This window comes from Zeus faber, assembly GCF_960531495.2.
Source record: "Zeus faber genome assembly, chromosome: 1".
NCBI lineage: Eukaryota > Metazoa > Chordata > Actinopteri > Zeiformes > Zeidae > Zeus > Zeus faber.
The window spans coordinates 24155958-24174643 of record NC_137193.1 but is presented as its reverse complement, the minus strand read 5'-3'; the positions used below and the strand labels follow the sequence as shown (position 1 = coordinate 24174643).

The following is an 18686-nucleotide window of genomic DNA, read 5'->3' as shown; positions in this document are numbered from 1 at the left end:
GAGTCCTACATCGCTGCGTTGCACTCTGAACATGTGAAATGTTGCGGCCGTATTAAAGCCATTGATTCTCCGGTCCTGTGAGCCCCACTTTCCACAATCATGGATGTTGCGGCCACAGAATAAGGAACCGGACGTGACGGGACGAGATGGTGATGAGAGAATTTGAGGTGTGTGTTACCTCGGCATCCAGCTTGACGGCTTTGGCGGTTTTCAGGTTGGCCGGGAGTTTCTGCATGTAAATAGGGGACAGGATTAAACACGGAATTGTGGATCATTGGGAAGAGATGTAGAAGTGTTACAGTTTTGGCTTGACACTCACCCCGGGTCTAGGAAGAGACAAGTACGATCTTTTGTCTCCTAGAAAGATTAAAATAGAACGTTAAACCATTAGATACATTCATGACAACTGATGATGCAGTTAAGTATGAAATTAAACATTGGCTCTCAATACTCTGGCTTCATTGTTGCTTTAAATAAAACCTTATCGTCGCTTTGTGAAGAAGAGTAATAAGCCGCTGCAGAACTCGCTTCAGGGCAGGTATTACCAACTGAGTGCCAGTCATTATGGTAATTCAATAACTATGTGACCATTTTTTCTTTTACTACAGCCATTAAAATGACATAAATCATCCGCAGACACATTGTTTTTCTTTCATCGTGGCTGATCAATCATTACATGAGCCAGCCTAAACGCAGACGTTATTACCTCCACTTCTGTTTTCACTGTTGATACCGACGAGAACGGGTGAAGTACATTTCCACACATTATCCACATGAAGTCATACTGTAACATTTTGCAGAGACGCGGCCTTGAGCATCATATTCGTGCACCTAGACACACAACCCGACTGCACTGCAGAGGACCGTCATTTCATAAAATGTAATAAAATGTCTCCTGTTTTCATCCAAAAAAACACAGGCCATCAGACACGACCGCACTTGTCACCTCCCTCCACTGAAAATTATTTAATTGGATTCAGCTCACTAGGGTCGGGTGTTGTTTCAAAATAATATGTTTAGGACATTCATATTCTTCAATGATTCCAGAAATACACATGGCTAAGCTTTGGAAAAAACCCCCCAAAAAAACAGTTTGGACAAAAAGAAAATGACATGACATATATTCTTAATGTGCACTGTTTAATTAATATTTTGTTCACTGAAACAGAGAACTACCAAGGTCAAAACGTGCTATTGAATCCCAAAGAATGTAATGTAATTTAACAATCTGATGCAATTCAGTCCAGACCATGAACACCACCTAACAGTTGCAAAAGACAGTAGACATAGGATCAGACCAGATAACAGACACGCATACAGTTAAACTTGTGCACCTAACTATCAAACGTACTATTTTTCTCTGACCATCTGCAGGACAATTACAAACAACCAAGTGTGTGAAAGGACCTCCAGCGAACGGGATGTAGTTGCGGCGTGCACGAGTTGTGCGGGGAAGAGGAGCGTGCGCCACCTGCGAGACTAAAGGCATTGACGGAATTCTTCTCACTAAGTGCTTTATGAACTCCAGGCCGAATAACTTTGAAAAGAGTGCTCTCGGAGAACCTCACAGCGATGAAAAGATGAACGAGGAGCCAAGGTTTAATTTGATTCATTGGCTCTGAAACGGGGGCTCATGAATGCCGCTTCCTCGGAACGCACCCCGTCGGCCCTCAAACACGTCGTTGATCTCGCGCAGCAGCAGCGCCATGTCGCAGAGCTGGGACTCCCAGGCCTCGCAGAACACCACCAGGTTCTCCTTGGCGATCTTACTGGACGGGTGGAGGGCCAGTGTCTGGGCCGCAGAGATAATCTGTACAGAGGGGACAGAGGGAGAGGGAGAGAGAGAGAGAGAGAGAGAGAGAGAGAGAGAGAGAGAGCGAGAGAGAGAGAGAGAGAGAGAGATTTATTCGTCACATACATATACATACTTTCATACATATATAAAGTGAAATGTCAATGCAACGCTACCGGTGATTACACACAATATGTCCTCGGCTGAAGTAGCTACCTACTTGAGAGAGAGCGCGAGAGAGAGAGAGAGAGAGAGAGAGAGGGAGAGAATGAGAGAGAGAGATGCGGTTGAGAACAATTTGAAGGTTTGGTAAAAGGTTGTTTCTTGTATCTTGTGGACATGTGGTGTGAGGACACGGTTTGAGAATTCTGCGTTCTGCTGGGTGCTGCACTCCTTTCTACTTCAATATATTCATTCGCATTTTTTAATCACTTGTAGCTTCAAGGCATGACTCAGCATTTATTTTGCCAGTATCTTAGGGAAGCGTCAATGCCTTTCTTCCAGTCACAGAATTCTACAGATTCCTTAACCAAAGTCATCAGCTGTTACCAAGCGCTTCCACAATCTAATGCTTGAACTTAATTGTACTTAGAGCATTAGCTTGGGGTCACCAGAACATAATGATTCACGTGCATGCAAAAGTAGGAAAAAAACAAACTGCTTTTATTCACTATCTGACATGTTTTATATAGCTCTGGGTAACTTTATCTTGGAGACATTCTCAGATAAACTGGTCTCCTCCTTAAACAGAATTCAGAACAGGAACTAACGTCGATGGGAAATAACTTGAAACCCCCACAGAGACAGGAATGGAATAACAGGCGAGACAGTAAAGCCCCGCCCACGAGAGTGCAGTATTTAATAGCCAATTACCCCTGGGGCCATCCTTTCATTACTATGGATGTACAGAGAGTGATATCGCCAACACTGCCTCACGCTATGACATTATTGATTGGCTGACCTTTGACCTTGGGAACAGAGTCATTACTGCCGGGTCATGCGGGGTCTGACTTTAGTGCTGCAGGACACGGAATGGTCTGGACTACTGGATAATTACTGGTATGGATGGTTTCCAAGAGCAAACATAATTAGATCTGCGATAGGGAGGCTGGGTGGACGGTCCTATTCTCAGGTTGGGTGTAGGAGGGAGAGCGGACAGCAAAGCAATCTTTCCCCTTACCCTCCTCACCGCATCTGAGTACGTAATTACTCAGGACGGATTTCCTCCTCACTGCTGGACCTTCATTTTGGGCTGATATCGACTGTACTTGGCTAGAATAAAAGTGTTAAATGACACAAAATTGGATTTATGTTTGATTTGAATCTAATCACCTGCGCGTCTCTTTCAAGATTGCTTCCACTTTCCCTTCTTTTCTTCCCTTAAATAAATTAAGTTCCGGTCTTTGTTGAGATATAATGTAGCTAATAGCCTATGCCAAAACTATAATTCATACAGAAACAATTTCAAAAGTTCACCTTCAGCAAGAGCAAAGAAAACTGCAATGGTCTTTAGGGTGGTTCAGGTGGTCTTTGGATACAAGGATTTGAGAGCAGAAAATTCAAAAGAACCCAAGTTCTTTTAGATGTAATTAGATGTCATTTATGATGAAAAAGTCAATATTTTAAGGGTTTATTCAGAAATGGATGATAAAAAACCAGATGAAGGCTACCACCCATGTGTAGCGGCCACCTTTAGCTTTCATTGGGGATGGGTGGATATGCCCTTAAAATAAAGGCTTTTAACCATATATAATATATAAACAGAGTGCCTTGGTTCTTAAATGTTTCTGTTGATAAAACAGACCTGTGGCCCAATAACATGAAAAGTCTCCTCTGCGTGAATACAGGTGATCTCCAAAGGCTCTGTCCCTGACACGTGGCACAGCAAACGGCAAGTCTGAAAAGAAACACACACACACACACACACACACACACACACACACACACACACACACACACACACACACACACACACACACACACACACACACACACACACACACACACACACACACACACACACACACACATACATTTTAATGGCAATAAATTTGCCTGCATGAAAAATAGAAACAATCACAGACATTTCCTCTATGTTAATCACTTGCCATGATCACGCTTGTGACCTCCAACCAAGCAGCAACTATTACGGACGAGTGTTTGAAGCCAAAGAGGAAGTTCTTTAAATTGCAATTTGGCTAATGACCACTAGATGGCCTCCAACTGACTGTAAGTGAAAGAAAAAAAGATTTTACGGTCTCAATAGCTAACGTTTACGTCTTCTAATTGGTGCCTTGGTTTTGAATTAATAAACATGTTTTACATAAAGTCGCTATGACATCTTAAAGAGGATTGAATTTGGGGGCTGAGTTGCCATGACTGACAGGCCTCTCGTTTGTGTTCGAGCAAGGCGGGCATGTTACTTCCTTCATCGGGCTGTGTGGTGGTGCCACTCGCCTCACTGCAGCACGCAAAGACTTTGCCCCGCTGCCCAAATCGACAAAGTTCCATCTCAGCTTCTTGCGAAGATGGCGCCGAACATAAACCGAAACTCGAGGCTTCCCATCTTCTCTTCAGTCGCAAACATGTGACAACATCCAACATCCATTTTTGGATACTGTCTATGCCTCCAGGTCGCCCCAGGCCCCACACCCACCTCTACCAGCTGCTCCTTCTGCTCGCTGAGCGTGCGGGCGTATTCGGCCACCGCCTCTAGGTTGCCCTCAGCGCCTGAAGTCTTGAGCACTCGCAGGGGCAGCTGCTCTCCGTGGACCTTTAGCAGGTCTGACGCACGGCTCACCGCTGCCTTATGGAGCTGTGGATGAGAAGGCGACATGATGAGGGATGAGAAGGCGGTACAGTACGGGACGGAGAGGAGAAGAGATGAGAGTTTACTGCCAATGAGTAGAGGAGACGAGAGCCCAGCGGAGAAAATGAACTGGCCTATGCGGGCATAAGAAGCGGAAGAGGAGGAGGAGAAGAGAGGAAATGAAATAGGACAGTAGAGGAAATGAGACGAGGACAGGAGAGGTGAGGGAAATGAGATAAGAGAGGAGTCGTGGGGAGCGGGAGAGGTCACAGAAAGACAAAGAGAGGGAACGAGTGAGCAAGAGAGAGATGAGTAAAGGTAATGAATGAAAGACACGGTGCATGTGAGTAAATAATGTGTAGAAAAACAACGGAGGACATCGGAGAGATGGCGGGCTTCGTGAGAATGAAAATAAAAGTCTGATTGTCAGGCAGAAGGCAGAGAGATAGTGTGGCACTCACCTCACGTCTGAGGTCGCTGGCACTCTGACATGTCTTTAGGATGCACACTTCCATTTCCTCTGTGGCTTCTTTGGCATGGGTGGACTGCTGCTCCAGCGATAAAGAGAGAGGTGGAAAGAGAGAGAAATGGGGGAATATGAAATGTTTATGATTTATGTGCAAAGCCGCTTTCCCACTTGCACCGAAAGCCGTAAATCTACTGGCAATGTTCCGCATTGCCCTCTTGGGAACAGGAGCCGGTGTTGATGTTCCTTTAAAGTTGTTTGGTAAATTTCCCCACTTTCGACCTAGTATCATTTCTGGGAAAATGCCAGTACGGCTGTGAATGGAAGTGCGTGGGAATGGAAGCAGTAACGTTGCCGTAAAGTAGGGGTGGAGCCGAATCCAAATAAAGCACAAAATTGTATTTCACAAATATTTATTTCATAATATATTTAAAAAATGATTTGTTTTCGGGAACAAAAAATTCTATCCGATCTGAACTGTGGAGAAGTGAAACAAGAAGAGAAAAAATAAGAGAAACTGAAACACGTCCAGTCACTACAGAGACGGGTCTTTTTACTCGTATTCTTTTTCCGTAAAGGAGGCAGGAGGCCAATGTGGGAATGACTAGCTACTGCCTTTGCCGGATGTTTTTTATTCAGCAATTTTACGGATTCCATGTGGGAAAGGGGCTTATGAGACTAATGAATGAATAATGAGCATCCTCACTGTATTCCTATATTCCAATAGAGATGATGGGTTCACACAAGGACAGCAATTGAATGTGTCACCTACATCCATTGATAGTGTAATATTGTATATTTTTATGTTCAACATTTTCTTTCACAGTGAACACTCCCATTCTACAACATTTTCAATTGTCATTGACAGTAAAAATGTAAGTGTCCAGAGCTTGTTTGTGCAAGCCTACGTACTCTGGTATTCTATTATTGCTCTGACATTTCAATACACTTGTGTTGAAACATTTTGATTTCACATTTTCCTTTCAATTGATGACCTCCAAATCTGAGGCGCTAAACATTATTTTTTTCATCAGCAATTATGCAGCGGTAGCTGCGAGTCTCTGTTATAGTCTGCACATTGACAAACTTTACGAAATATAATTGCTGGGTGTTGCGTAAGTCTAAAAAGTCTGAAGGCCAAGGAGACTGATGGTCTCTGAGAGAAAGAGGATACAATATCTGTCTTCAGAAAGTGTTGCAGATAAGAAGATAAATGGTTCTTCAGGTGGGTCATTTTGTTTTATTCTCCCACGGGGCAGGCACTGGGTATTTGACAGAATCTCACGATTTGATACGATTTCAATATAAAGGCTCGATTCAAAATACACTACTCACAAAAAGTTAGGGATATTCGGCTTTCGGGTTAAATTTCAGGATGAACCTAAAATGCACTATAACCTTTACAGGTGAACTTAATTTGACCTTCTTTTTAATGCACATGTCCAACTGTTCAGTGTTTCAGTACTTTTTGCACAACTTGCTGTTCTCTAACAAGAACCGAGCTGAACGGCAAAATTCACAACAGGTGTTTGATCCATGAATCGACCAATACATTTCCTGGTTCAATTAGAATTGGTATTTAAACAGTCCTCTTCATCATGCTGTTCACATTTTGACATCATGAGACCAAGATGACACCTAACAATTGATCAACAGCACCTCGCCATAGCGAGGCTTCAAACAGGAGGTTCTCAGAGGGAAGTGGCCACTGAGCTTAGAGTGTCACAGAGTGTCATCAGCAGCTTGCAACAGAGATACAGAGACTGGAAGAGTCACAGAAAGGCATAGAAGTGGACGTCCTTTGGCCACATCCCACACTGATGAGTGCTTCATTGTGAGCAGTGCCCTGCGGAACCGGATGATGAATGCCACTCAACTCCAGGCACATTTAAGGGAGGTGAGAGGCACCCAAGTGTCACGTCAGACCATTCAAAACCGTTCCAGGAGCGTGGTCTGCGTGCTAGATGACCTGCAAGGGTACCTGACCACACCACCAGGCACAGGCATCATCGTCTTGCATGGGCCAGGGAGCATTGACGCTGGACGAGGGACCAGTGGCCTCAGTGCTGTTCTCTGATGAAAGTTGATTCACGTTGAGCAGAAATGATGGCCGCCAACGATGTTGGAGACGTCAAGTAGAGCGCTATGCATCAGCCACTGTTGTCACCAGAGGAGCCTTTGGAGGAGGTGGTGTTACAGTGTGGGCAGGTGTGTCTGGTCAATACAGAACTGCCCTACACTTGAATGGTACAGTGACAAACCCATACTACCTGAATAACATCATTAATCCAGTCATTGTGCCCCTGCATGAACAACACAGGCCTCATTTCATCTTCATGGACGACAATGCTCCAGCTCATCGAGGTCGCATCCTTAGGGAACGGCTGCTGGAGACTGGGGCACCTCAAATGGATTGGCCTGCACTTTCTCCAGACCTGAATCCCACAGAAAACCTATGGGATCAGCTGAGTCGCTGTGTAGAGGCTCATAACTCTGTGCCCCAGAACCTCAATGACCTGAGGGCCGCCCTTCAAGAAGAGTGGGGAGCCAGGCCTCAGCAGACAATAAGTCGACTTGTGAACAGCATGAGACGTGGTTGTCAAGCTGTAATTGATGCTCAAGGGCACATGACAAGTTATTGAGACGTTGACATTTTTTGTTGTGGTAAACCCACCACTGTTGTTGGCTTTTGTTTCAATAAATTGTTTGAGATGAGGAAATCACCATTGCATGCTTCTACTTAAATGCCCTACTTTCATGATATAATATCACTGTAGCGTGAACTTTTTACATTTTCCATAAATTTCACCCGAAAGCCAAATATCCCTATATCCCCTGTTTTAGAACATTTCTTCAAATGCTGAAATTAAATGTTTGAATCCATTTGTGTCTATGGCGGCATTTCATTTAAGTAGAAAATGGTTGGAAAACTTTTAAACAAAGCATTAACATTAATATTTTCAAATCTATTCAGAAATTCCATTAATTGAATAAAATCGCGTCAGAGTATCGCTTTTATTTTTTAACCCAGCCCAACCAAGCAGCTTTCCAGCTCCTTTTAGCGAACTCTCAAGCATTACTTGGCTCAACTCAAATGCATCCAGTGCAATGTTCTGGGTATAAACCTCTTTGCATGTATATCTGTATCCACCTGTGCAGCTGTGTGCAAGGGTTGCGTAGGGTTCCGCACGAGCGTTCCCGGCAATGCCAACCTACCGCCTCCACCCAGGCGTGGACCAGCTGCTGCGTGTCCTGGCGCGCCAGCTGGCAAAGGCCCAGAATGGCCTGGCGCTGCTCGTGGCTGGTGTAGGCCGAGTCTGTGAAGTCCTCCGTGCGCTCCACCAGTGTCTCCAGGTGGCTGCCCACGCTCTGGGGGGGCAGGGAGTACAGGTTCTCCCGCAGGGACTCCACATTGGACTGGACCGGGAAGGAAGGGAGTGTGTGTGTATGTGTGCGTGTGTGTGTGTGTGTGTGTGTGTGTGTGTGTGTGTGTGTGTGTGTGTGTCAGTAACGGTGGACCAATGGATTGGTTGCAGGGACCGGTAAATGGGGGGTGATGGAGAGGACAACAACAGTGAGGGAGGGAGGGAAGAAAGATGAGAGAACTGGTGAAGCCAAGCACATGCAGAGTTCCGTTAACAACTCTCTATGGAGAGAATTAGCACCATTTGATTTCCAACAATCATTCGGCGTTTAACCGCTTCATAAAATAACCAATTAGCGGTGTACAGATTTTTCCCTGAGGAGTCAATAAAAGGTCCACAACTAATACTGCATACATCATTTAAAGAAATACGGCTGCCCATTATTCATTTTTCTGTATTGTTTTTTTTCAAGGTTTTCCTTTTTATCTAATGGTTTTATGACAATGAGAAATCTGGGCCGACAGATGACAAGCACACGTAGGGATGCTGAGAAGTGGCTTTCAAAAAACTTTGAAACTAAATGTCTAACGAAACTGCATTAGAGAGCTGCCAAATAACTTATTCTGTCATTTTCTTCCCGTCTAACATTTCTCCCTCCTTTTAAATGAAAGTAAAGTGAGCATTGCACTGCCAAGTACATATTTTGATATTTTTTCTTTTACGAAAAGAGAAACTGCTTTAGAACGGGATTGACTGATGCAAAATCAGTAGCAGTCAGCAGTCACAATAGGACGTACATCTCTGCAATATTTGAGTCCATAGCTAGATAGATGAATAGATGAATGGATGGATGGACGGACGGACAGACAGACAGACAGACAGACAGACAGACAGACAGACAGACAGACAGACAGACAGACAGACAGACAGACAGACAGACAGACAGACAGACAGACAGACAGACAGACAGACAGACAGACAGACAGACAGACAGATAGATAGAAAGATCGATAGATAGATAGATCTAGTCCTGAATTTTAGTTGTCTCAGGCACATTTAAATCTGAAAGAAACAATTAACACAAACAACCAGACTACAGCCCCAGCTCTTCGTCTCCTACCTTGAAGTCCTTGATTCCATTGTAGATGCTGCTCGGTGAGATTTTGTTCTCCCCGGAGCTCCGTGCCTCGGTGACTATCTCGATGACCTGCTCCAGGGCGCAGCGCATTCGCTGGAACACGGCGTCTTTGTTGATCCTCGCCGACTCGCAATCCGGGTGCCTCAGGCAAGTCTTCAGAGGGAGGTCAATAACTAGCGTTAAACCTAACTGCCTATCACACTCTAAAACTTTGCTTCATTTTTCGACCCACTCTCTGTCTCCATGTTCAGTTATTTCTTGAGAGTTTTGTTTTGCTGGAGAACTTTTGGCATCGATGGGAGAATTAAACATGAGAGAAGATTAAATCTCTCAGATGGAGTTTATCAATAAACCCAGCCTTGAGCTTGATAGATGCAGGGTGGCACCAACTTATTGGATGTTGTAATGCAGTCGTTCTCAAATGGCCTGGCCTCAGGAGCATTTGTCCTTAGTCATTGAGTCATGACCCAAAGATAACTCAAGATCTGAATTTTATTTTCCGTTTATAAAAGGAATGCTGGAATGCTTTTGTGCATAAAAGACAGTGCACAGTTAGCTTTGATGCAGTAAACTTGAGTGTGGCAAGTGACGGTCTTATAAGATTTGTTTTGATTTCATTGAATTTTCTTTCATTTTAATTTGACCAAAACAGCTGTATGATGGTGTCACCTGGGGGACGCTCGTGATATGAGGTCATGATAGCCACACGGTGCTAACAATAGTGTTTCAAAATAAAAGCACAGCATCTGAAATTATTTTGTCATTTTAAACTTAAAAAAAACCCCAAACCTAGACAGATTTTTGAAGAAGTGGACATATACACCCACGGTTCACTCAAAATGGACACAACTCAGTCTTGGATTCGGTACTTTCCAGTTGAGAACCACTGTTATAATGTTTGTTATGAAATGCAAACTAACAAATAAAAGGTTTAACTTAAGTTAATTCTATTTACTTAATTTGGTGTGCTGCATTGAAAAATGGTGACAAAAAGGGCCTCTGTATGCACAACATACAATTTCATCAAATTATATTATTTCAACTACAACTCGAGTATACCTTGGAGGCCGTTAGCAGCATCATGGTGCACTTCTCCAGCACTGCCCTGGCTGCTGCCATCCGAGCCTTCTTCTTCTCATCCTTCAGGTCCTACACCACACACACACACACACACACACACACACACACACACACACACACACACACACACACACACACACACACACACACACACACACACACACACACACACACACACACACACACACACCACTGACTGGGCATACTAGTAATGTAATAATACTAACTTTTTGGAACTGTTTGGAATTCCTGCTGGTGTTTTGGTAAAATAAATATGCATGAAATCTCCTTAATTCTGGGGACACAAAGATGGTGCTAGGATTTTTCCTCTCGTTCACAAAAGTACACACACACACACACACACACACACACACACACACACACACACACACACACACACACACACACACACACACACACACACACACACACACACACACACACACACACACACACACACACACACACACACACACACACACGCATGCACCACTACTGATTTCAGACAATATCAGCTTCACAAATCTGCAGCCATAGATCATCCAATTAACAGAAGATGGAAAACAAAGTCTCAACTGGGGAGTATATCTACTGCTGATCCATTGCTGTGTATCTCTCCATGTGCACCACACATAAATAGATAGCTTGAATGAGGCAGATATGGGATTTGGAAAGAGGCAGCTGAATCAACTCGTCTCCAGGCACCTCGCCACAGATCACAATGACGATGTGATTATGCGTCATTATTTTTAACTCTGCACTCATCTGGCATCAATACGTAGCAATGGTACATTTCAAAAGGGTTGTGTGCTTGTGCCCATGAACAAGCATGTGAACGTAAATGCAATGAGTGGGAGTAAATACAAAAGAGGGAGACGATCGCGGGGAGGGAAGGGCGAAACATTGAGTACTGGTTGCAATGAACAAAGTAGGAGAGAGACGTGACGTGTGTGCCAAAACACAGCTCCCACCATGAAATTCAAATAGAGCCATGGTTGAACCTCCCTTTCCCTCCCCAGATACTATATCGCAGTCACGGCACTTTACAGTCGCTTCTGCATGACATGCAGTTTAGCTGCAGAACCTTGAACGCATGCATCAAAGTAGGAGCCTTCTTCCTCAGGCTTTGCGTGAATATTTTCTTTGTCAAAACGCCAAAAAAAGATTTGCAAAAAAAACGTAGGATTTTTCTGTGGTGTGTACAGATGATTTGTGACTCATAATTGACCCCTACACTTCTCCTGGGGAAGGAGAGGCAAGACCCATCAAGAAAAGAAGTGACTGGGTGAAGGAAATACCTGTGATAGACAATAGAAACCAAGGGAAGCCTTGTTACCTTAAAAACCCAAAGTTTTACTCTGCAATAAATATTTCATGTAGGAGTTATTGATATGCCCTTGCTTTTCTAAAATATTCACACCACCAGAAGGCTTCTGTTTGATTCTAAGACTGAAATACAGGGGGGAAATAATATTTTACTCTTTTGTTGAATATAAATGAAAAAGCTGTTCTATTAATGCAGAATATTGTAATCGACTGTGTCATTAAATAAAGTAAGAGGGCCTGTCAGAAACATCCAACAGACAGACACTACAGAAGTTTCCCATGACTGGACATTGCAAGGACTCTTTTATGGTTAGTAGGCAGTAATCCCCACGCAATACTCACATTCTGTCTGTCTCCCGTGAGGTGGGCAAACTCCACCATCTCATTTCCAAACTGACTGAAAATTTGGACAAACTCCTGAAAGGTGCTGACTCTCTCCAGATGGTCCAGCGTCACGAGGACCTGAGATCAGAACGTATGTTAGATACCCACGGAACTCCAAAAATAAACCAGGGTAAGCGGGTAAAAATGGCCATCAATCCAACCTCCGGCTGACAGCTTAATTGGTTTTGAGGCAGACTTGGACGTTGTTCAGAGTAGTTAAAGTACAAAAGTTCAAGGAGTTCAACGTTTTTTCCATTTGTGGTTCTCTAGATCTCATTTTTGGTGAATTGTATTTTTGGTGTATCTAATTTTTGGTGTATAACCATTGGCTGTTGTGATTGGATATGAACCTTGTATAAGACTAGGTTAGAAGGTAAATGCCAATTCATAACTGTGGTGTAGGGGTGGTGTGGTTTAAGCAGCCACACCTGTCTTGGGTCTAGCTAGTGGTGAATAACTGTGGTGACGATGCAGATTTAAGGTTCATGGTCCCAGTTCAATGACCGTTGGTGGCACATCGATGACTCCAGCCAATCACACTGCTTAGTTTAAGGTTATTTCGTGTACATGAACTCAGGGGACCTTCTGTGCCCAGGGCAGCAGGCAAGCAAGATACCAGGCTTTCATCAGAGCAAGACAGAGAGAGGAAAGAGAGGTAATTGTGTTTGCCTGTTCCAATGAGGCTAACCAGATGTGATTAAGGCCCGTTTTCCTTTCTTGGCGGAGTTGAAAGCTGCAACCACATCACCTTGTCTGTCTGAGAGCAAATCCAGGTACAAGGCAGACAGACAGATGGACGGAAAGCTCTGGTCCTTTTGTTTCTTTATGGGCTGGATAAAGTTCCGTTTTCCCTTTAATTACCTCTAGAGGGCTCAGCCCTGAGTGCCCCTTCAGAAAGCCTTTGCTCATCTAGTAGGAAATGAAAGATGTGGAACTGACAAGGTAGTTTGTACGTGTGTGCACATGCAAATGTGTGTGTCTTTGTGTGGGTGAGTAACAGAGACAAAGTAAGCTTGAGTGTGAAGTTAGCGACAGCTGTGTGTGTGTGTGTGTGTGGGGGGGGGGGACAGGAATAGAGTGCTTAAGTATAAAGCATGCAGAATGTGTGTTACAGAGCAGAGTAGAGCTGCATGTGTAGCCATTTGCTTTTAAGACCAAAATAAGCTCCACTTTATGGTCACAGGTAATGGAAAAATATATGCAGTGAAGGTCAGTCACTTTGAATGGGTGTGTGTGTGTGTGTGTGTGTGTGTGTGTGTGTGTGTGTGTGTGTGTGTGTGTGGGGTGGCACTGCTCTGCACTGATACATGTGGCTTGGAGTGGCAGCCTCCCTCACCTTGTTGCGTGAGGCGACGATCTGCTTGATGACGATACGATCGGCCAGCACCAGGACTTTGGTGACCGAGGAGAGCAGCAAGCGCGCAGCCTTCACCATGCCCGTCCTGTCGCTGAACACCGTGACGCGGCTGTCCGACTGCACCGTCACCGCCGTGCCCACATCCGTCAGCTGGGCAATGGCATCGCCTGCGACGATTGGAGATACTTAATCGTTTCGTAGTGTACTAGATGGAATTACATAGTATTATACCATTAAATGATATCTTTAGATATCTGACAATTTTGATGATGTGTCTGCCCTAGTGATAATATCCCAATGCCCCCACGTGTGTTCAGGGTACACTATGCCACCCCTCTATTCAATATGGGAGGAAATTTTGTCCTGGAGAGGACACCAGAGGACTAAATTCAGCACGGCGGAAGCTTGGTGTTGTGGCCTCAGAGAGAGACATGACTGAGCTGTTTTCCTGGTCACAGACAAATTGGCTGGACAACTTCAGAGACACCATTACTGGTGCCTCTGAAGTTGTATCTTTACATAGAAAGGTTGTGCATGTAAGTAAGCGGTATAGCACAGCCCACTCTCATGAGGTCATCTTCAAAATTTAATAATTATGCAAAAAAAGTGTTCTGCATCAATGCAGATGACCAGTAAAGAAGAAGAATCTTTAATTGTCACACAGCACACTACATGCTTTGGATGGTGAAATGAGGCCTCCGCATTTAACAGGCAGCATTCGTGGATGTGCCTGCGGACCAGTGTCCATCGCTGGTCAGATGTGGGGGGGTCCTTACTGATGGTAGGTGGAGGAAACCCCATGTGAGCACGGGGAGCACACGCAAACTCCACACAGAAAGGCTCCTATTTGGGAGATAACCTGCCCGGAGCACAGTGCCAACAGCACCCCAGGCATGAATCGAGCCCAGGACCTTCTTGCTGTGAGGCAGCAGTGCAATGCACTGCGCCACCTAAAGCTGATGTTGACGCGAAACACTAAAGCTACCTTTATAATGAATTTATCAGGGAATCCAACATTTGTCAATATCTTGACGATAACATCACATTTGTTATCATTTGTTGTTATCATTCATTTGTTGATATAGATATAACACAATATAAAATTCCAGCCACCACAGCTGTTCAAATCAATTAGACTATGTTCTATACTACAAACAACGACAGAACTTTATGAAAAAGGACCATTTGCAAACATGTTCTGGGACAAGGCTTGTACGCACTGCCACATACCAGCTCAAAACACCATGTATTTTTGTTTGTTTCTTGATCAAAATGCGTCTTTTTAATGGAAAAGTTCTGTTTTATTGTGAATGGCGCCTTTATTCTAAAATCAATGCACACGAACAAAATCTGTTAGGTTTTACCTATTATGCCTTACTCAGATACATATAGCTACACACACTACCCAGACAACACCAAAACACAAATAAAAACAGTGAAAAATCATCAACAAAACACTTGCTATCAACAGCGGCTGAATGCTCAGAGAGAGAGGCAGGAAGAGGAAGAAAAATCATTCAAAGGGGAAAGAGGATGAGAGGGTGGGGGGGTAACTCTCTATCAGGCTATGCAGCTTGGCTCACTATTTAGTTTGGATGGTCTTTTAAAAGAAGCTGCGCTTGAAGAACTGATTGCATCCAAAAAGGCGGTTCTACAGCACCAACCCCAAGATCCAGGCCTGCCTCACAGAGAATGCTGCTCAATCCCCACAACACCCCAGGACGTTGATCCAGGTCCTGAGCCAAGCCTCCGGCCTGTCGCCTTACACTCTCATCAATGCCCAGATCCTCAAGACCATAGAATCTGAAAGACAGCAGATCTCACAAGCTGTATCATGCTGTTTCATCGCTTTGTTTTGATATACTGAAGCCTTTTCATTTGTAAACTGCATCCAGTTCATTCTGCTGCTCTGTATCTTTGCCTGTGTGGTTTACATGTGATGATTTGGCTACACAGGTTAAATCATACTATATTACTATACACATTTAGCCTGATTTTGTTTTGTTTCATTCTTCACTCTCTCCAGCCCTCGAGTACAGAAACTACTGGGCAATATGTGGCAATATGTACATGTTTATTTTGTTTAAGTGTTGTGGCCACTTTGTGTTTATTTAGCAACTGCACATACTGTATACCTCTTTGAGAAGGTCTTCTCAAAGTTTCAAAATCATGATGTAAAGGATGTGTTGGGAGTTCCATTATACTTTTCTTTTTCTTGATGGTGCACTCCCTATAAAGCTCCCGGATGGTCTTTTGTTGTTTTCCAAAGATTTTACTATTTCCAGTATCTCTATTGCCCAGCTTAATCTTCCGGATGCTGAAAGGGTCATACCAAACTGTCAAACTGAAGGTCAATACTGACTCAATGAAGCGGGTGTAAAATGCATTGAGGAATGGCTGATTCACTTTCAGTCTCCTGAGTTTGTTAAGGTAAACCAGCTTGACTGACATTAGGAATGCACTTAGATGACAGTTGGCTTCAAAGGTCAGGTTGTTGTCTGAGATGTTACCCAGGCATTTGTAGTGCACCACGGCTGCTTTGGTAAGACATTGAAGTGGAAGAAGGTCCTGGTCTGCGTGTTTTCTTGGTTTCTCTGCATTTAGACGCAAAGAACTATTGGGATTGATTTAAAAATGTATGAAAGTTGCATTGTGTTCAAGGTGTTGCTATTATGCAATCAAGGTGTTACATAAAGGCTCAGGTATTTACTATATCCTTTACTCGTAAAAGCATGTTTGGCCAATAAAACCCTATTCTGATTCTGAGGCGCCTCAAATCTATCCCGGACAAAGTCAGTGGGAAAGGAAATCGGGGAAAAACAGATAAGAGACTAGACAGAGCACGGCAATGGCAGACAGAGACATAATGGAGTCACCAGATCAACTTTTCTGACCTGCCTCAGTAGAACCCTCACCCCTCTAAAGATGAGTAGCAGCTAATTAAGTTAATGCTATCAGCCACCCTATATCTAATTCATTATAGCACACAGGGCAACGCCGCGGCTAGCTGAGCTCTCCCCGCGGCAAGGTATTAGCTGAATGTCAATCCTTTGCTAACTACCCTTTCCTTTTACGTGGAAATCTAAAAGACTTTCAACAGGCTTTTCCTTTCATCCAACAGACATTTTCATCTGCTCTGAAATCGGGAAAGAGAATTGGAAACGTCAGCTTCTTCATAAACCGGAGAAGGCCTTCATGCTGTCTGTCAGAGGAAGCGTGTGAAAAAGCAAGAAAGAAAGAGAAATCCGTGAATGCGGCGCACGTGCAGATGCAGACGGACGGATTCACATGCAGACAGACAGAGATTCACATCCACACAGACTCATACACTGTGCTTCACCTTCTCCACAGAGAGTAAGCATACATGCCACACTAACACGCCCTCTTTCACACAACTTTTCAATGCTTGTCTTTTCACTTCCCTCCAGCACTCTCTGTTTGGGTGTTTCGCCCTGTTTTTAAATGTGCACAGTGAGAAGATTGTTGGCTTTTCTCCACAATGACCTCCCGCCAAGTAAAGCAGTTATCGGCGTATTTTGTCGGATGGATGGATTCTGCTAATGGAGTTATAACAAGTGTGTTCCTATAGTTCACACTGCCACTTCCTCTTCCCCTGGGTCAGTAAATGTTGTCAGGTCGCTGAAAAGTAGAAGTTCCTGTTATCTCCGTACACCAGATTTCCAAAAGCACTTATTGACTCTGCTTCCTTCTCATTTTATTCCACCGCCCAATACTCCTGAACCTTGAACTTTAGTCAAAATGGATAAAGCTGTGCCTTAATGCCCTGCCTTTCAGAATCGAATCAGAATTGGGTTTTATTTTTGCCTAGTATATTTACATATATAGTACAAGGAATTTATTACGGTGAGGTTTGGTGCACTTCAGTACAAACCATAAGCATTAAGAGACAAAACGAAAAACTTAACAGTCTGGAAAAATAAAAAAGGGAAGGAAAATAAAATAATAATAAAATGAAATAGGATAAAAAAATAAATACACTAATTATTACTTTAAATTTTAATTGTTAAATATATACAAATAGCCAAAAATACAAAAACAGAAATAGTCAGATATTTAACATATACAAATATCCAAATGTGATACTATGCACAGGAATTATTGTTTATAGGTAAAAAAATATAATACCATGTGCTAACTAGCTTATTACAGTATATACAGTGTAACACCAGTGTTATTGTACATACATTATTGCACAATTTGTGTGTGTGAGTGAGTGAGTGAAGGGGGGGGGGTTGCAGTAGTGTGTGTGTTTTTGTGTGAGAGAGACAGTCAGTGCGGGGCAGGATGGGCATATGGCCTGTTGGTGAGTCCCACGGCCATGAGGTAGAAACTGTTCTTGTGGCGCGAGGTTTTGGTCTTTTCCTGGCACACGATCATCCTCCTAGCACAACCAAGGCGGTAGCACTACGCCAGCCGGTTTGGTTTCAGACAATTGTCTCTTTCTATGCAGCACCAACAGGCTCAGCGACTCTTTTTTCCAGTCTTTCTCACTGACCTAATAACAACAATGACTCCAAAGCGCTCTGGAAATCCTCTAGTGTAATATTTCTTGATAGGCAGGCTGTACATATGCAAAGTAACTTTCTTTGTGACGTCTGATAGCTCTCATGCCTGCAGGTCCAACGCTTCATGATGATTATGTCATGTCATCAGAGCAACAGTATAGAACTGGCAATGTGGTATACTGTATGGCATATATATTCTAGGCCTATTTTAATGTAATTTTATACAGGATCCTTGGAAGTCCAGAGAGTCAAAAAAAGCTAAAACAGTAGTACATTTAATTAAACGAGTGCTGAAAAGTGGCCTTAACATTGTTGGATGATTGTTTTCGCTCAAACTCACATTGAATAAAGCCTCTCGCAAACCGAGCCCTAAAGCCTATTTTCACACTGTTCTGCAGGAAAGTAGACTGTCTGTAAATGCTGACTTTTGATTTTAAAGTCAC

The 18686-nt window shown here is 43.6% G+C and overlaps 1 protein-coding gene across 1 annotated transcript in view; it reads right to left on the bottom strand.

Moving 5' to 3' along the window:
- Nucleotides 1–18686, bottom strand: part of ctnnal1 (catenin (cadherin-associated protein), alpha-like 1) — a 66016-nt gene that overhangs the window by 8418 nt on the left and 38912 nt on the right. Inside the window, exons 3-13 of the mRNA XM_080008874.1 lie at nt 13697–13884; nt 12319–12438; nt 10630–10719; nt 9553–9723; nt 8284–8484; nt 5063–5149; nt 4449–4607; nt 3597–3689; nt 1660–1810; nt 320–357; nt 179–229 (exon numbers count right to left, since the gene is read on the bottom strand). Coding sequence (XP_079865000.1) covers nt 179–229; nt 320–357; nt 1660–1810; nt 3597–3689; nt 4449–4607; nt 5063–5149; nt 8284–8484; nt 9553–9723; nt 10630–10719; nt 12319–12438; nt 13697–13884 — 1349 coding nt within the window. The remainder of the gene's footprint in view (nt 1–178; nt 230–319; nt 358–1659; nt 1811–3596; nt 3690–4448; nt 4608–5062; nt 5150–8283; nt 8485–9552; nt 9724–10629; nt 10720–12318; nt 12439–13696; nt 13885–18686) is intronic.